The sequence below is a fragment of the Cololabis saira genome, chromosome 4 (assembly GCF_033807715.1).
Source record: "Cololabis saira isolate AMF1-May2022 chromosome 4, fColSai1.1, whole genome shotgun sequence".
NCBI classification, from domain to species: Eukaryota; Metazoa; Chordata; class Actinopteri; order Beloniformes; family Belonidae; genus Cololabis; species Cololabis saira.
Window position 1 is genome coordinate 48,549,551 of NC_084590.1, and position 19,640 is coordinate 48,569,190.

The 19,640-nt window shown below is 42.9% G+C and overlaps 1 protein-coding gene across 1 annotated transcript; it reads left to right on the forward strand.

The window, feature by feature from the left end:
- Positions 1-6,875: 6,875 nt before the first annotated feature.
- ostn (osteocrin) lies at positions 6,876-12,255 on the forward strand. The gene is made up of 4 exons (XM_061720598.1): positions 6,876-6,893; positions 7,474-7,569; positions 10,907-11,136; positions 12,120-12,255. Exons 1-4 carry the CDS (start codon positions 6,876-6,878, stop codon positions 12,202-12,204), a joined length of 429 nt encoding a protein of 142 aa, XP_061576582.1. The 3' UTR covers positions 12,205-12,255.
- The last annotated feature ends 7,385 nt before the right edge of the window (positions 12,256-19,640 follow it).

Here is a 19,640-nt window from a genome sequence, read left to right on the forward strand (position 1 = left end):
GTCGTCACAGGGCGCACAGTGAAATTAAAACATTTTCAATTTGCAGCAGCAGCTTGGGCCGTCGCGCGCCGTCGCGTGCTCTTGCTGCCGCGGCAACCCGGCAGCGTGCGTCCTGTTGCACGCCGCCAACATCGGTGCAAAGCCCTGCGCTCTTGCGCAGCGGCAGCACATACACAATGAATGGGAAAACGGCGCCAGACCGGAAAAACCTTTTTTCAGTCGCCAAGCAACTTGCAACGAATATGCGCGCTGCTCTGCGCCGAGTCTGCGCCGAGTCTGCGCCGAGTCTGCGCCACCCTGGCGGTGTTGCCGCGTTCTATGTGAAAGTAGCTTAAAACTAAATTATAACTAATGCAACTTTAAATATACGACCGTTTCTAAATCGTTACTCAAACTAGAGCACCAAGACCAAGACTAGTTCAGCTCCAGACCAGGACCAAACCTAGTTCTGTCCTGATCCTGCGTGATTATTCCATCATCCTGGTTCTAGTTTCCATATGAGCTTGTTTTCAACTGCAGCTCAATAACACAGAGAAGTGGATGATGATGTTGAACTCACTATAAATGTTTCCATCCATCAGCTGAGATCAGATCTGTGTGGCGACTGCACTACCGCTATTTCTACACTATTGGAGGATTGACTCCAGAGCTTTTAAGGATTGACACGACGACTAACTAGTCCCAAAGTCCTCTAGCAGAATAACCAGCTCCAACACCCCCCTCCACCTCAGAAAAGTCAGGAATAGTAAATGTTACTGATTTAAATTGGACTGAATTTGGAGATGAAACCTGAATTTTAGATATTAAAGATACAATTATCAACTTGAAATTACATTATTTACCATTAAAGTTATCAGATTACACTTAAGAACTGCTGATCACCAGATTCTGTCACCTTGGTGGCAACAGCATCTCAGTTATCCGAGTCCGAGACCTGGAGAGACCCAGAGACACAAGACCAGGACCACAGAAAAGTGGTCTTGAGACCGGTTTTGAGAACTACAAGTCTAACCCTGAACAATGCAGCTTGGTCCAGGCAAGGCAGGAACCAGGCAAGGACGTCCCCCCTCCCCTTCTTTATTGGACCAGAGCATCAGCTGTCCGTCAGAACCTCTCTGACTGCGTTTCCATGCATCAATAACCCTTTTAAAACCTGAATATTAGCAATAACCCGGTTTTGCACGGCCCTGTAAACACCAATAATCCCTTTGAATAACCAGAATTTGCTCATATTCGGGTTTTTAAAAACCCGAATATGAGCCCTGGGTTACTCCTTTTAAAACCTGAATATTGGGTCATGTAAACACCAAAAGGAATATCCCCATCAAACGGAACATGAATCTGTTTTCTGCACATGCTCTGTTCACAAGGAATCCTGGTCTTTTGAGTCCAGCAAGTTCTTCTAAACACGGAGAAACCAAGACCAGGAGGAGACTAATCACTTCATAAATGTAATGAAGGATATGAACATTTCTGCATTTGTAGACGGTAGAAAGTACCGGGATAGAAGATTTACAAGAAGGAGAGAGAAAAGTTGAAGCAGCATTTGTTTTGAATTTGGATACAGGAAGAAGAAGTGGAAATGAAGGGAATTCCTTCCTTCCTTCCTTCCTTCCTTCCTTCCTTCCTTCCTTCCTTCCTTCCTTCCTTCCTTCCTTCCTTCCTTCCTTCCTTCCTTCCTTCCTTCCTTCCTTCCTTCCTTCCTTCCTTCCTTCCTTCCTTCCTTCCTTCCTTCCCTAGGATAGAAGATTTACAAGAAGGAGAGAGAAAAGTTGAAGCAGCATTTGTTTTGAATTTGGATCCAGGAAGAAGAAGCGGAAATGACGGGAATTGCGTCATCACATTCTCCGTGCGTCGCTGGTTTGATCCAGATATCCTGAATGATTAATCACCATGTATACAGAATATTCCCAATGTTTCAGTAACCGGAATATTAGCAATAAGCCGAATTTTGACTGGATGTAAACGTAGTCAATGACCCGGTGACATCAGTCCCCGTCTTCTTCAGCCTCCTGCTCTCGGATCAGGTTCAATGTTCAAAGTTCACTTTATTGTCTAACCAAGAACAAGTGGAACAAAATTTCGTTGCCACTGGCTCAAAGCAAGCAATAAAAAAAATGAAAACACTACATGAAAAACTATAAATACTAAAATATAAGGACACTAGGCTAAAAACTAAAACTCTGCTTGCAGTACTGTAGGCAGTCGTTGTCGAGGGTAGACAGGGAATGGGTTCTGTTTATTTAAAAGTCTTATGGAGTTTTCCAAGATGAGAATCCAGATTCATCTGCTCTTATTGTGAAAGGGCGGTCCAGGGACTCGGGTCTCTTGGATTCCCAGTAGAGGACTTGATTGACTCTGATATGGGTCAGGATTTTGTTGTGTTTTTGTGGACTTTTCAACGTCCTTGTGATGCTACAGGAGCCTCGGCGGGACGTGGGGAGTCGGAGGAAACATGAGGACTCGTCCCTCAGGGTGTCCATGCTCCCCTCCCGGCCCCTCAGGGTGTCCATGCTCCCCTCCCGGCCCCTCAGGGTGTCCATGCTCCCCTCCCGGCCCTCCCGGCCCCCCGTTGGGAAGTCTGTTTGTTTAAAGAGCCGACGTCCAGGAGGAGCCCAGGCGGGATTCACCCTCATTCACCCTCAGGAGATGGACCCGCTGATGAAGGGATGAGAGGCTGATGAAGGGATGAGAGGCTGATGAAGGGATGAGGGGCGTCCCCCTGATGAAGGGATGAGGGGCGTCACGCTGATGAAGGGATGAGGGGCGTCATGCTGATGAACTGATGAGAGGCTGATGAAGGGATGATGAAGGGATGAGAGGCTGATGAAGGGATGAGAGGCTGATGAAGGGATGAGGGGCGTCCCCCTGATGAAGGGATGAGGGGCGTCACGCTGATGAAGGGATGAGGGGCGTCATGCTGATGAACTGATGAGAGGCTGATGAAGGGATGATGAAGGGATGAGGGGCTGATGGAGGGATGAGGGGCTGATGATGAAGGGATGAGGGGCTGATGAAGGGATGAGGGGCTGATGAAGGGATGAGGGGCTGATGGAGGGATGAGGGGCTGATGATGAAGGGATGAGGGGCTGATGGAGGGATGAGGGGCTGATGAAGGGGTGAGGGGCGTCCCGCTGAGAGGGGCAGTGATGTCAGCAGTGATGTCAGCAGTGATGTCAGCACAGGGGAGGCTCCTGATTGGACAGCAGGTTCCAGGGCTGCTGTTATAAAACCAGATGTGAAGGTGCAGGACAGAAACACAGAAACACGGAGACACAGAGACGAGGACGAGCCGGCTTCACGTCCAAGGTATGACCTCAAATATTCACCTTTAAATCGACTGGTTTTAAAACTTTAAACTCCAACCAAAATAAGAGCATGTCCTTTGTTTCTGCTGTTTAGACTTTCTTCCAACAAGTCAGCAATCTGTTCTTAGTGTGTCGTCAACTTATTTGTTCTTGTGTTCAATTGTCTTTGCTGATTTTTTTTGAGGACTTCCTGCAGATTTATATATATATATATATATACACACACACACACACACACACACACACACACACACACACACACACACACACACACACACACACATATATGAGTTCTTTCATATAAAATTACCTTTTGCATGACTTCTTTCATCCAATTCCTGATTTGTGGAATTTATATTTGATCTGGAGCTGTTCTGCTCAGTTTAAAAACATTTGTTGTGGTGATTGGTGCAATACAAAGAACAAATAAGAGAAAATGTACAACATGATGGTTTTAAAGTTAAGTCATTCTGGAACATGTTAATATTTGTGAAATTAAACTCCAGAAAAAAACAAAGGAGCAGAAATGTGATCAGGTGTGTTTTCTGGGGTATTCTTATGAATGGAAAAATTTGAGTGTGTGTTTTACTGTGTGTGTGTGTGTGTGTGTGTGTGTGTGTGTGTGTGTGTGTGTGTGTGTGTGTGTGTGTGTGTGTGTGTGTGAGAGGAATGCAGGAGTGTGAACGTCAGCAGACATACGAGTGACGGTCAAAAGGCGTTTATTAGCAGGGATGGAAAACACTAAAATTAGAAGATGTTGCTGCACCGCTCAGATCAGCCGAGCTAAAACTGGAGCGCTGCATTCAGGACCGTTTTGGGGCTTTTATTTTGCAAAACTCCAGCAACATGGAGTTAAAACCCTTGAGGGTGTTTTTAGCGCTTCAGATTTTAATCTGCTTAAAACAAACACTTTCCTGGTCGGAACTGCGTTATTCAGTCAAATATGAACACTTTTAATCACACTCGGACCCTATAAAAACAGATCACATGATCTGAGGCCTTGAAACCCCAGTTTACAGTACTGTAGGATTAATGCACACAGAACCATTTGTTTTTGGGTTTTTCACGACTTGAGTGCGTTGAAACGTTTTCTACATCAAACTAAAATATCTAAGCAAGTGATAAATACAAGCAACATAAATAATCACTGCAATAACTTCTGATCCACGTTCATGAGTACTAGTGTGAGTAGGGTCACTATTGGCGCTTTTCCACTAGCACCTACTCAGCCCGACTTGCCTCGTCCCGGCTCCACCCGTTTTGTTCTCGATTGTTTTTCCACAGCCAGGTGAGAAGTGGGCGGGTTTGAGCAAAGCTGCTGTAATGTACTCGATTGCACAACCCCTTTGTTCGTGTCGGTGCAGATGAGAAATCAGCTGGAGCCGCGAGCGGCTGAGAGTAAAACAGCCCGTCTACATCCCTTTTTTAATTCTCTCGACAGCCACCAGGTTTATGAACATCTGCACCTCAGAGTTGGATCACCAAACAGACTTTTGCGCTCTAAAATAAAATCGCTGCGAGCTGCGAGTCACTCTCGCGCTGACTCCCGCTTCCTGATTCAAACGTCTGAAGGCCCCGCCCCCCGACCAATCAGTGGCGTGGAGGGTGGTGACGTCAGAAATAGTGCCGGCTCAGCCCGGTTAGAACCTCGACAGAATGGTTACAGAAAAAGTATCTGCTTGGCACGGCTCTACCCACCTCAGCCCCTAGTGGAAAAGTGCAAGACGGGGGCGTGGCGGGTAGAAGCGAGCTGAGTAGGTACTAGTGGAAAAGGGCCATAAGACACCCTAGAACCACATTTAATCCCTGTATCTTCTCTGGTAGGACAACTAAACCACATTTGTTTACTAGTGCATCAACTAGTCCATGTGGGATCACTAGTACAAACGCTAGTCGGAGTCGCTCGGGAGACGAGTCCAGATATTCACCAAAGTCACAACTAACCACCACCAGTTTACTGGCAGGAGAACGGATCTGCACGGGTTCAGAGTCAGCCTGGAACCGACCATCAACCACAGGCTGGAAGCCCAGAGATAAATAACCGCAAGTCCAGGCAGAACAGTCCAGAGGACGACAGAACGGAGAAGCAGGTTGTGAAGGATACTGGGGCCCTGAAAAAAAACAGATGGCTGAAACAGTCAAAAGTTAGCTGAAAGAACGTAGCAGCCAATGTCAGCTTCTAAGGGGCTAGCTGATGGCTCACTAAGACGCTACAGTCCTGGACATAAATGTCCAAATTCCCACCATACAGTTCAAAAGCTGTATGGTGGGAATACCTTAAATCAAGGTAACTGGGCGATGTTGGGAATGTCCAGGGCGATGACACAAGTGTCCAAGTTGATGTTGGGAATCTGCAGGGAAATTCTGGAGTGTCCAGGGCAATGTTGCAAGTTGGCAAGGCGATGTTTTGAGTCTCCAGGGAGATGTCACGAGTGTCCAGGACGATGTGATGAGAGTCCAGGACAAGGTCAAGTGCGTCCAGGGTAATTTGGCGAGTGTCCAGGGAGATGTAGCAAGTGTACATCGAGGGCAATTTTGCAAGTGTCCAAGGCGGTGTTGCGAGTGTCCGGGGCAATGTCGCTAGTGTCCGGGGCGATGTCACTAGTGTCTAGGACAGTGTTGCGAGTGTCTAGGACGATGTCGAGAGTGTCTAGGACAGGGGTGGGCAATCCTGGTCCTCGAGGGCCGGTGTCCTGCATGTTTTAGATGTTTCTCTGCTTTAACACAACTGATTCTAATTAATCATCGTCATCAGCTTGTCATCAAAGTCTGGATAGTTCTGTTGATGACACAGTCACTTGTATCATGGTACAATGAAGCAGGGAAACATCTAAAACCTGCAGGGACACCGGCCCTCGAGGATCAGGATTGCCCACCCCTGGTCTAGGACGATGTCGAGAGTGTCTAGGACGATGTCCCGAGTGCCTAGGATGATGTCCCGAGTGCCTAGGACGATGTCGTGAGTGTCCAGGGCAATGTCGCGAGTGTCCAGGGCAATGTCGTGAGTGTCCAGGGCAATGTCGCGAGTGTCCAAAGCGATGCTGCGAGTGTCTAGGACGATGTCGAGAATGTACAAGGCGGTGTTGTGAGTGTCCAAGGCGATGTTGCGAGTGTCCAAGACGGTGTTGTGAGTGTCCAAGGGTGTGTTGCGAGTGTCTAGGACCAGGTTGCGAGTGTCTAGGACAATGTCGCAAGTGTCTGGGGCCATGTTGCGAGTGTCCAAGGCGGTGTTGTGAGTGCCCAAGGTGATGTTGTGAGTGCCCAAGGTGATGTTGCGAGTGTCCAGGGCAATGTCGCGAGTGTCCAAAGCGATGCTGCGAGTGTCTAGGACGATGTCGAGAATGTACAAGGCGGTGTTGTGAGTGTCCAAGGCGATGTTGCGAGTGTCCAAGACGGTGTTGTGAGTGCCCAAGGTGATGTTGTGAGTGCCCAAGGTGATGTTGTGAGTGTCCAAGGTGATGTTGCGAGTGTCCAGGGCGTTGTCGCGAGTGTCTAGGACGATGTGGCGAGTGTAGGCAGTTAAGTTGCATGTATGCATCCAGGGCGATGTGCCAACTGTTCAGGACGATGTCGCGAGGGTCCAGGGTGATGCCAACTGAAGACAGCTTAGTGTTTGCCAGTGAGACAGCCACAAAAAACAATGAAATCACAAAGTGTCCAGTGGTTGAAATTTCAGCCATTAACTGAACTTTTGGGATGTAATTGAAGAAGCGGTGACCAGACAGTGCTAGCGTCCTCTCTCAGTTTTGTGTGCGAGTACATTTTCTAGTATGTGTACTAATTTAGGTCGATTTTCCGCTTCAGTTCGCCCCTTAGAGCCATGCAGGATTTTAGAAAACTGCCAAGTCTATGGGTTAGTTCACTAATGCGATGTTGACTGGGTCAAAGAGTTCACCAACATGTTCCGCTACATGAGGCCAGGACGTTTCTGTGTGCTTTCAAAGTGATGCATTTTGGTACCTTTAAATATTCCTGTAAGAAAAGGAACCAAATGATTAAACAATCTAATTCAATATATAGAAGAATAAAGTAATGTACAATGAAGTAGTACAACTACTTGAACAAATGTATTTGTTAGAAAACAGTCTGCAGAAGTCGGCATACGTCCTCACAAACCGTTGGCCGGTGGAAGCTTTGCTCTGATTTGATGACATTGATTTTTCAGATGCAGTCCTGCAGCCATCTTCTCTTTGCTCTGGTGTCCATCGGCCTGCTGCTTGGCGCCGCCCACGGATTCAGACTCCAGCAGCGTCCTGCTCAGGTCAGAACCTCACCAGCATCTGTAACTCCAGCTCCAAGGACATTTACAGGTCACAGACACAAACATCAACCTTTATCTGGGAAACCGGTGTCCTAAACACAAGTCCAAGAAAAACCGAAACTGTTTTCAAGTGGAAGAGACGTCCTTGCAACGGACAAATGTCTCCACTGGAGGCAGTGTCATAGCTAGAACAGCATCTATTCTATAGAGGGTATGCATTGACGTCACTTCCCCACTGCACCACGCCCCCTTACTCGCACTGAGTGGCAAAAACAGCTGCAACTAGTGAAGAAGACGGGATAACAGCCGATTATCAGCTTAAATTAACAGCAGTTGGACTTGACAGTGACCCGTACAGTTACCCCAAGAACCAGTGGTCCATGGACGTTAATATTTGGTACAGTTACCAAGAACCAGTGGTCCATGGACATTAATATTTGGTACAGTTACCAAGAACCAGTGGTCCATGGACATTAATATTTGGTATAGTTACCAAGAACCAGTGGTCCATGGACATTAATATTTGGTACAGTTGCCCCAAGAACCAGTGGTCCATGGACATTAATATTTGGTACAGTTACCAAGAACCAGTGGTCCATGGACATTAATATTTGGTACAGTTACCAAGAACCAGTGGTCCATGGACATTAATATTTGGTACAGTTACCAAGAACCAGTGGTTCATGGACATTAATATTTGGTACAGTTACCAAGAACCAGTGGTCCATGGACATTAATATTTGGTACAGTTACCAAGAACCAGTGGTCCATGGACATTAATATTTGGTACAGTTACCAAGAACCAGTGGTCCATGGACATTAATATTTGGTACAGTTACCAAGAACCAGTGGTCCATGGACATTAATATTTAGCCATGAATCCAGTTTCCTGATATTTATATGTACTTAATTTCTACGTTGGGGAAATACACGAAGCAAAGCTTGAAGGCTTACAAAAGTCTTGACGCTTGGTCCGACTTCAAGGCAGGATTTGTTGTAGAAATTAAAGTGATGAGGACACCGGACTTTATGATTTGACCATTTAACGTTAGCTACCCTAAAATCCAACATTACCTGATACAAAATGGGAACCACAAATCCATGTTTCCGTGCCTGGAATCCAGTTGTTTCTGTGAATTGCAGCGATCCATTTGTCTCTCTTAAGCTTATTTTTCGGCAGTCTGCAAAACGATAACTCCGATTTCTTGCTAAATCTATACTGTACAGTACAGTTGATCGCACAACACTTCTTTCCCATTTTAGATGTTTTCCAGTTGCTCAATCTGAAAGTCTACGCTGCCACTCAGTGGAAGTAACCCGCCGTGAAGTCGCATCTGTGATGTCATGTGCATTCCCTCTATAAACACGGACTGATGGGAAACACCCTCAGAATAAGCAGCGCCGCCCTCCGGGGCCCCGGCGCTGACATCGAGTGGCGCGATGCTGCGGTGGAGGAAGCCCCATCTGTTTCATGTTTAGTCTGGATGATACACGATCCGCCCGAGACTTCAGAGGCCTCGGGCAGACGGAAAAGTCAGGAGCCGCCTGCTGTTGGGCCCCGAGTGCGAGGGCCGGTTCTCAGCACGGAGGTCCGTCGTGAGAAAACAATCGATGAGGTGGAGACGGAGCAGCGGGGCCTGCTGAGGTCAATGTTTTCTGTGTGGAGACTTCCTCTTAAAACATGAAGAGAAGAGGCAGAAAGCTTCATCAGCATCATGAGAACCTCAGGAGGGAAGCGGTCGGAGAGTTCAGTATTGTTGTTTTACGATTGGCTCATTTAGCTGTGAAATGTTGGTATTGTGTGTGATTTGGGTTGAAAGATCTCAAAGTCCCACATACGGTGGCCTGGAAGTGCAAAAAACATCGACAAATTGAAAAACACAACGACAAATTAAAAAACACAACGACAAATTGAAAAACACAACGGCAAAAGTGAAAACCCAACACACTAACCAAAACGGAAAGGGTAGGACCCTTCGAGCGACATGACTCGTCACTGATTGGACGAATGAACATTTGACCCGGAAGTTCATCACTTTGCGTCGGGCCGAAGACGCCCCTCAGCTGTGACATAATTTAATATAATATAACGCCAAGTCTATGTTTCTGTTGAAGAACTTGCCACATGGTCCGATATCCCAACAGTTGCCCTGGTCATTCCGACTCAGTGTACATTGCACGCAGCTGAAGCCCATTTCTGTACATAACCAACTCACCTTTTATTAACCCTTGTGCTGTCTTCGGGTCAAGGAAGGAGGAAGGGAGGAAGGGAGGAAAGAAGGAAGGAAGGAAGGAAGGAAGGAAGGAAGGAAGGAAGGAAGGAAGGAAGGAAGGAAGGAAGGAAGGAAGGAAGGAAGGAAGGAAGGAAGGAAGGAAGGAAGGATGGAAGGAAGGAAGGAAGGGAGGAAAGGAGAAAAGAAGGAAGGAAGGAAGGAAGGAAGGAAGGAAGGAAGGATGGAAGGAAGGAAGGAAGGAAGGAAGGAAGGGAGGAAAGAAGGAAAGAAAGAAGGAAGGAAGGGAGAAAAGAAGGATGGAAGGAAGGAAGGAAGGAAGGAAGGAAGAAAAGAAGGAAGGAAGGAAGGAAGGAAGGAAGGAAGGAAGGAAGGCAGGAAGGAAGGAAGGAGGAAGGAAGGAAGGAAGAATGAAAAGAAGGAAAGAAGGAAGGAAGGAAGGAAGGAAGGAAGGAAGGAAGGAAGGAAGGAAGGAAGGAAGGAAGGAAGGAAGGAAGGAAGGAAGGAAGGAAGGAAGGAAGGAAGGAAGGAAGGAGAATGAGGTAATTTTGACCCGAACACAGTCCAAGGTTAATCCTATAGATTTACCTGAACTGGTCATTGTGTTGCAGCGTTTAGACCGGCCCATGTTTACTGAACTGGTCATTGTGTTGCAGCGTTTAGACCGGCCCGTGTTTACTGAACTGGTCGTTGTGTTGCAGCGTTTAGACCGGCCCGTGTTTACTGAACTGGTCCTTGTGTTGCAGCGTTTAGACCGGCCCGTGTTTACTGAACTGGTCCTTGTGTTGCAGCGTTTAGACCGGCCCGTGTTTACTGAACTGGTCATTGTGTTGCAGCGTTTAGACCGGCCCGTGTTTACTGAACTGGTCCTTGTGTTGCAGCGTTTAGACCGGCCCGTGTTTACTGAACTGGTCATTGTGTTGCAGCGTTTAGACCGGCCCGTGTTTACTGAACTGGTCCTTGTGTTGCAGCGTTTAGACCGGCCCGTGTTTACTGAACTGGTCCTTGTGTTGCAGCGTTTAGACCGGCCCGTGTTTACTGAACTGGTCATTGTGTTGCAGCGTTTAGACCGGCCCGTGTTTACTGAACTGGTCCTTGTGTTGCAGCGTTTAGACCGGCCCGTGTCCGGGTCTCCCAAGGCTCCCTGGCTCCACCCAGGACTGCTGAAACCGGGACACGAGCCGACGGCCAAGCTCGTCCAATGGGACGAGACGATCAGGATGGCCAACGATGTCATGGAGCCCAAGAGGAGGAGGGGTTTCCCCGGCAACAACGCGCCGCTGGACCGGCTGGGAATCAGCTCCATGGAGACCAGACGGGTTTCAGCCAGGCAGAGGTGACGGCTGAGGCTGGGGTTCCAACCGTCCCTCCAAAAACAGTCCCGTATTTATAAACTAAAGTCCTGTATTGAGCTGAAACGGGACGCGCTTTGTCCTGTATTACTGTGAGAGTCAGAAAATAGTCTTAAAATGCCGATGGAAAATGTAAAAAGTTATTTTTTTTGTTTTACTACAACTGTAGCCTACTATGGAAGAGTATTAGGGCCATGCAGGAGAAAAAATATTTGAGAGGGGAAGACTTTTTTTATTGTGCACTTCGAGAAAAAAGTTGAAATGTCGAGAAAAAAGTTTAAATGTCGAGATTAATGTTGAAATACAGTTTCGAGAAAAAAAGTTGAAATTTCGTGAATAAAGTCAAAATTTTGCCTTTTTTCTCTCAACATTTCAACTCTATTCACGAAATGTTTAAGTTTTTCTCCACATTTCAACTTTTTTCTTGTACATAATGAAAAAAAAAAATCTTCCTCCTCTAAAATATTATTTTATTTTTCTCCTGCATGGCCCTGATTCTCTTCCGTAAGCCTACAGTCATGGCCTTTGAGGCACAAATATGTTTACAAGTTTTCTACAAACTTTCTGTTTACACTTTAGTTATTGCACTAAAAATGTGCACTATTACAGAATGAATGTTTCTGCTTTCTATTGTTTTATATTAATTTATACAATTTTAAGTTAAGCAGAACAGGTTTCTGTTTAAGAAAGATACTTATTTTATTCAGTTCATTTTACTTACTTTGTATTAAAGTGAATTGCTGGATAATAATTTGTTTTCATTCAGAAATATGCAAGTAATTCAATTCAGGTTTGAGTCAAATATTTAAAAAATCGTTTCACTCACAAAAAAAGGGGCTAATAAACTTCACTACACCAGGAAGGGTGAAGGCTGCCGATGAGGGTCCCTTATTTATTTTTCATTTTATTTTCCTACCTGAGCCGCACCTTTCCCAGGTCTTTAAACTCCTCGTCTTTGTCTCTGCAGCAAGGCGGAGGTGTTGCCACGGCAACGATTCAAACCACCCCGGATCGACAGGATTGGAAAGAGCGGGCTACCGAAAGGCAGATAGGCCACGCCTCTCCGTTGTGAAGCCACGCCCCCTTCGACAGGACCCTCTCAATGCACAGGTACGGCAGCGAACAGTCGTTTTAAATGGAAGTTAAGGAAATAAAAGACTAAAAAATAACCTGAAATCCCTGTTTCTGTCCCTGCAGAGGAGTCGCCACAGATGCATGAACCCCAGCTAATCACCTGCTGAGCCCCGCCCACCTCACCTGGACACGCCCACCTCACCTGGACACGCCCACCTCACCTGGACACGCCCCCCCCGACTGACCGGAGGCGTCGCCGCCTCGACTCAACTTTGACCTTCTCTAGACTCGTTTCCTGCTCGTAGTTTCGTTTGCAGCAGCAGGGCGGCTGGTTTCCATGGCAACACAAGACTTTCTTAGCTCGACACAGCTCAGATGTGACAGTTTCAGGCCACGTTTCCACATAGCCGGGTAACTTCCAAGATGAACGAGAGTCTTTCGTTTGGAGTGACAGAGAAGTGGAGTTACTTCTCGACATTTCGACTTTTTTCTCGACATTTCGACTTTTTTCTAAAAAAATTCTACTTTTTTCTCGACTTTCTTCTCAACATTTTGGCTTTTTTCACAAAATTTCGACTTTTTTCTAAAAAATTTCGACTTTTTTCTCAAAATTTCGACTTTTTAAAAAAAAAATCCGACTTTTTTCAAAAAAAATCCGACTTTTTTCTCAAAATCTTGACTTTTTTCTCAGCCACCTATCCCCCCTTTTTTCTCGACATTTCAACTTTTTTCACAAAATTTTGACTTTTTTCTCGACATATCATCATTTTTCTCAAAATTTCTCAAAAACTGATATTTCTCCCTCTACGTTTTGAAAAATACCATCATTTCCAGGAACCTGCATAAATATCTGTTACGGTGCTATGAGCAGCCAAACCTACAGGGGGCAGTGTAACGAGAAGATAAAGTCATGCTAGCCAATCAGAATCCTGGAAAAAACATCAACAAATGACACGAGTAACTTCCAGTTACTTCCAAGATGAACCAGAGTCTTTCGTTTGGAGTGACAGAGAAGTGGAGTTACTTTTAAGTGTGACGTTAGAATATAAAACAGTTAAAAAACAAGAAAATATTGACGGTTACAAACTAATTGTAACCACAGGTGTCACTCATGACGCTGGTGACGTTTCTGTCTCATAATGTGACGTTCTGAAGCCTAAATGTCAGTTTCTCTCCGTTTACAAGCAAACGTGAAAACTGAGTTTTTGAAAATCTCCACTTTGGCCGGAGTTTTCAGAAATTATCATTTTTGGTGACTTTGAGCTTCGTTTTCATGTAAATGAACGGCTAAAACGCATGAAAACACCAGCGTTCCTGCTACGTGGAAACGGGGCCTAAGTTTTACTGCGTGTAGCTGGACGCTAACGTTAGACAAAGACTGATGGAAATTAAACCCATCACAGTAAAGCTAATATCGCTAATTGCACAAAAAAATAATTTGGGGAACTAAAGTGAGCAGAGCTGAAACAGTGATGACAAATTAGGAGAATAAGATACTTAGCAACGTTTCATTTTAGATACCAGCCAGAAATGTTTAACAACCAACCAATCGACGAGGATCGACGGAGGTTCAAACCCTCCGCGATGATCAGAGATGAAGTATTGATCCGTTATCGGTGAACAAGAGCTGGAGCTGTGAAGTCCAAAGACACTTATTTAAAAATAAGAGAAGGAAATTCTTAATCTCTGACTTTAAAAGTGTTTAAATTGCAAGGAAAAAACTTCTGACTTTCTGGTTTAAACTCACAAATTTGAAAGAAACTCAAAACGTCAGACTTTTTACAATTTCTGAGTTTATAGACCTGAAATTAAAAAAATTACTTTTATAAACATATCATTTGCACAAAAAAAACAACCCTCAGAATTGTGGGTTTATAAACAAAAAACTTTCATGCTTACAGTAAACTCACAAAATTGCAAGAAAACCTTCAGAAACTTTATAAACCTCAGACTTTCTGCCTCCTAAATTTGCTAAAGTCCAGAAAAACATCACATTAAAACGTGTTAATCTACTGGAAAAAACTCAAACGTATGATGTTAGAAAATTTGGGATTTTACAAAGAAATTTGGAAAAAAAAAAGTCTCAATATCCGACTTTACAAACGTGTACATTTGAAAGAAGTAATTTAATAAAATATTTAAAAAAATAATTCAAATTTTCATAAATCTGCAAATAAAAAAAATAAAAAAATTGTTTTTCAGACTTCAAAACTTCTCATAAATTTGCACATTTTCAAGAAAAAAGATGAATTCCTAAATTTGCAAGAAAAGTGCTTCAGATCTCCAGTTCTTCATGTGACCTCCACGTAAAATACTCAACAAATGAGAACGGCTGCCTGTATTTCTCCATGATGCCGGTTGTTGGCGCCCCCTGCTGGCCGGGAGGCCTCCGACCTCTGATGGTAACGTAGGAAAACAGGAGCCTGAATCCTTCGCTCCTTCATCCAGGAAAACATCCAGATGTTGCTCAGTTCTCAGACACGTCATTGATCCACGATCTGCCTGTGAATGTGATAAATACGTAGAAACGTTGACGTCCTGCTGGTTCCGTCAGAAAAGCTTCTGTCTGCCCGAGTTTGATGAATAAAGAGGAAATGTTTAAAAAGATGAGTAACTGTTCTTTCTAGGAGACGGACGGATCCTGATTTCAGATGGAAAACTGGGAATGGACTTGAGATCAATGTTTATTTTGAGGCTTTACCGATCAATAAAACCTTTAATGAATCAAAGGTGAAGAAACTAAACAGCTCACCTGATCATATTTGTTCTGTTCAAGTCCTTTAAGTGTTTAATGACCAAAGAGATAATTATTAGTATATATATATATATATGTGTATATATATATATATATATATATATATATATATATATATATATATACATATATACATGCCGATAAATTCTATAACTTAGCGTTCTTAGCTCTGATGTGACGGCTGAAGAACGAGTTATCAATCGTTCTTCAGCACGTTTTAGTTTTACTGCTAGCGTTAAACGAAGACTGATGGAACCTAAACTCATCACAGCAAAGCTAATGTTGCTAATTGGACAAAGAAATAATTTGGGGAACTAAAGTGAGCAGAGCTGACACATTAATGACCAATTAGAAATAAAAGATAGTTAGCAACGTTTCATTTTAGATACCAGTCAGAAATGTTTAACAACCAACCAAGACATTTTGTTAGTTTTGAACAAACATTGAGACAACGTAGGCTAATGACCTACGAGTTCTAGGAGCCCTTAATGAAGCCAACTGCTAACTCTGGCTAACATTAGCTCATTAAATTAGCCGGTTAACATTCGCTGGCTTTTTTTTTATTAGCTGGTTAGCATTGGCCTGTTAAAATGACCTCACCAAAATTAGCTGGTTAACATTAGCTCAATAGCATTAGCTGGATAACATTAGCTCACTAGCATTAGCTGGCTAATGTTAGCTCACTAGCATTAGCTGGATAACATTAGCTTGCTAACATTATCTGGATAACATTAGCTTGCTAACATTAGCTAGCTAACAATAGCTGGTTAGCATTGGCCTGTTAAAAATTACCTCACCATGATTAGCTGTTTAATATTAGCTCACTAGTATTAGCTGGCTAACATCAGCTTGCTTACATAAGCTAGCTAACATTTGCTAACTTCCTTGACTGAGGTACTGACTTATTAAATAAATTCATCACAGTAAAGCTAATGCAGCTAACTGCTCACATAGCTATTGATTTGATTTTGGAACGTAAACGAACCGCCAACGAAGCTAAAAGTGGTTCGTTTCAGAAACATCCAACCAGGACGGACCAAGGCTAACAAAGCTAGTAATGAAGGACACATCAGGCTAAAGTACGTCGTCAGGTTGAAGACGTTAACGTAGCCGAATGCTAGCTTGGACACGTTGCTTAGCACCACCTAGCACCAGCTAACAGCACAGAATTGCATAATGAACTGATTAAGTCGGTGTTGTGGCAGCTACGCTAAAGCACCCATGTGTTTCCAGCAGCAGCTGAATGACGGAGCGGGCCAATTTCTTTTCTTGAGAGTTCCTTAAGGAAGCCAACTGCTAACTCTGGCTAACATAAGCTGGCTAACAGTAGCTGGTTGAAATTATCTCACTAGCATTAGCTGGTTAACATTACCTGGCTAACATTTGCTAACTTTCTTGACTGAGATACAGACTTTTCCTTCTTCCGGCTCTCGGCGAAGGCGGATGCTTTTTCTGCTCTCTCCCTTATCTATCTGCCTTGCTACTGCTTTTGTCCTGTCTCGTCTTCAGAGTCTCTTCTTTTTCACTCCTCCGAAACTCTACAATCATGGAATTGATTAACTGGTCTCTCAGCACAATTGACCAAATTTTGCTTATCAGCCCCCCCAACAGTCTCCGGGTTTCGAGCGCCACGACGGCGATCACTTGGATGTACTGTGTGGGAATTCTGATGAAATAAATGAATCACACTAAAGCTAATGCTATTACTATTCATGGGAAATAAACCAGCTGCTAACGTTAGGTTTTGATTTAGGAACGTAAACGAAGCTAAAAGTGGTTCGTTTCAGAAACATCCAATGAGAGGACCAAGGCTAACGAAGCTAACTGTCGGCTGTGGAAGTCACATATCAGGCTAAACTACGTTGTCAGGTGGAAGACGTTAACGTAGCCGAATGCCAGCTTGGACACGTTGCCTGCTAATAACAGCTAACAGCACAGAGTGACATAATGAACTGATTAAGTCGACGTTGTGGTGGCTACGCTAAAGCAGCAGCAGCAGCTGAATGAAGGAGCGGGGCGTCCTGGACGTCAGAGTGTTTTATTGTGATGCGACCAGGTGAGTTACAGCAGATATTCACATTCTGAATATGGAGCTGGACCTGAGGAGGACTAGCGGGACCGGTTTCACAAAACCGGGACCGGTTAAACAAACCCGGAGCGGTCACACACAAAGTACTAAAAAAGGAAAGGAATAAATTCTAAAAAAATAGCAATAATATCAGAGCGGCATCCGGTTTCCTTCCACGCTGATCTTCAGGGCGTGGCCCGAAGCGGCGCATCTGTTTGTCCACGCGGGACATGCCCTTCTTCATGGGACCCTGCGGGGACGAGAAAAGCTGTCAGACGTTTGGAGTTTGAACCGCGGCGGCGCTCCGAGGAGCCGGCGTTCTGTCCATTTCTGCTGCTTTGTTGAAAAATGCTCCCTAATGGTTTTCTACCTTTGTAGAGCTACAACTTTACTGTTTTACTCCCTAAACCACTTCCTTTCCCCCCCTTGTCGCTCGCCAGGCCGTCACTGAGCTCATTTACATGGGAAGTTTAGTTCCTCTTTAATTCAGAATTTAAAAAATCCGATTTAAAATGAGTAAAAATGACCATGTAAACAACTTATTCCTAATGAAAATGGCCATTCTGAATTAAACTTAATTCCGAAGTAATTGTGGCTGGTTTATTCTGATTTTAAATCTGAATGAATAATGCCGCGATCATGTATACACTCATTCAAAAAAAGAAAAATAAATAAATGAATAAATAAAAAAAATAAAAAATTTATAAAAAAAATAAATAAAAAAAATGTATACACTCATTCCTCTTTAAATTAATTCCGGTGTGAAAATAGGGGTCTAAAGCCCTACACAATATTTTTACTGTAGCCAATGTGACTTAATTCTAGAGATATGGAGTTTTTTGTGCAAAAAATGACCTTGAACATTAAGTTTGACCTTCAACATGACCTTTAAATAGGACATTTATCTCAGAAATGAATTCCTAGCACCAAAAAAGTAGAGAAAGTGACAATATAGAACAATCTAGGACAAAGAGAAGCTGAGATTTGACCTTTGGTGTTTTCGGCAGGAGCCATTTTGAATTTTCTGCAAACCGGCCACTAGGGGGCGTCACCATTTGTTTGCGGTGGTTTTTGAAAACCTTATGTCCATACCTAACATCATGCCAAATATCAAAAACTTGTCACCAAGTGCACGCTTTTCATGAATTCCCTGCTAGTACAGTATTTACCCAAATACAACTAACTACGCTACTGGAGAGAACGGCTATTTAGAGTCTACTATGTACAATTTCTTTTCTCACAAACTATCTTGTCAAACATTTTAGTAACTAATAATACCAAGAGCAGGTTTGCAGCTATGCATACGTGTGTTTTTAATTTTTTTTTTTTTTCAATTCTTTTATTCGTGTCAAAGGTTCATTATAAAACAAATCATGCCAAATATCAAAAACTTGTCACCAAGTGCACAATCTTTATGATTTTTGACATATTCCCTCCCATCTGTACTGTGGTTTTTCTTCTCCAGCCTCGTCCTGGAGCAACATCTGCTCCAAAACAACAACCATTGTATTTAATCAAAAAACAACCATGCATATTTAATAAAACAACAACCATGCATATTTAATAAAACAACAACCATGCATATTTAATAAAACAACAACCATGCATATTTAATAAAACAACAACCATGCATATTTAATAAAACAACAACCATGCATTTTTAATAAAACAACAACCATCGTATTTAATCAAAAAACAACCATGCATATTTAATATTTAATATTTAATATGCCAGCCGTCCCTTGAAATACGGAATTGTTACGTAACTGGGAATAAATGTGCAATATCTGTCTGTCGACCTCACACACATTTGATTTGATTTGATTTGATTTATTTTATTTTTGTGCATGTAAAAAAAAAACAACACTTCATGAGAAGTTTAAGAAAACAAAACAACAAAACAAAGAATTTCCTTCTTTAAACTTGCCATCTTGATTTACATGTGCCAAAAAAGGAGCAGGAAGAAGTGTAAACTTATTTAGGCCTACCCCCATTCACTGATCATATTATTAATAATATATATATATATATATATATATATATATATATATATATATATATATATATATATATATATATTATTAATAATATATATATATATATATATTATTAATAATATATATATATATATATATATATATATATATATATATATATATATATATATATATATATATATATATATATATATATATATATATATATATCATGCCAGTGAAATAACAACAAATAGCAAAAGGAGGAGTTACATTAGTATAACATTCCATTTCCATCTTTAATATTGTTGAGGTGAAACAGGTATAGATTTACATTTATGATTCTTTATATTCTTTATAAGGTTTTTCATTCTCAAAGAGAAACAGATGAATTGATGATTTGGCACATTCTTGTTCCTGAATATGGAACTTCCCCATCAAAAGTACAGAGTTAGTGACACAGTCAACATTCTTCAGGCCATCACTTTGATAAAAAGTAACTAAATCTTTCAGAGAGAAGGTATAATTTCTATGCACAAAATTAAATATATACGACGCTACCTCTTCCCAAAAGGCTGAGGTTTTGGTTCATTCATAAAACAAATGAACAATACT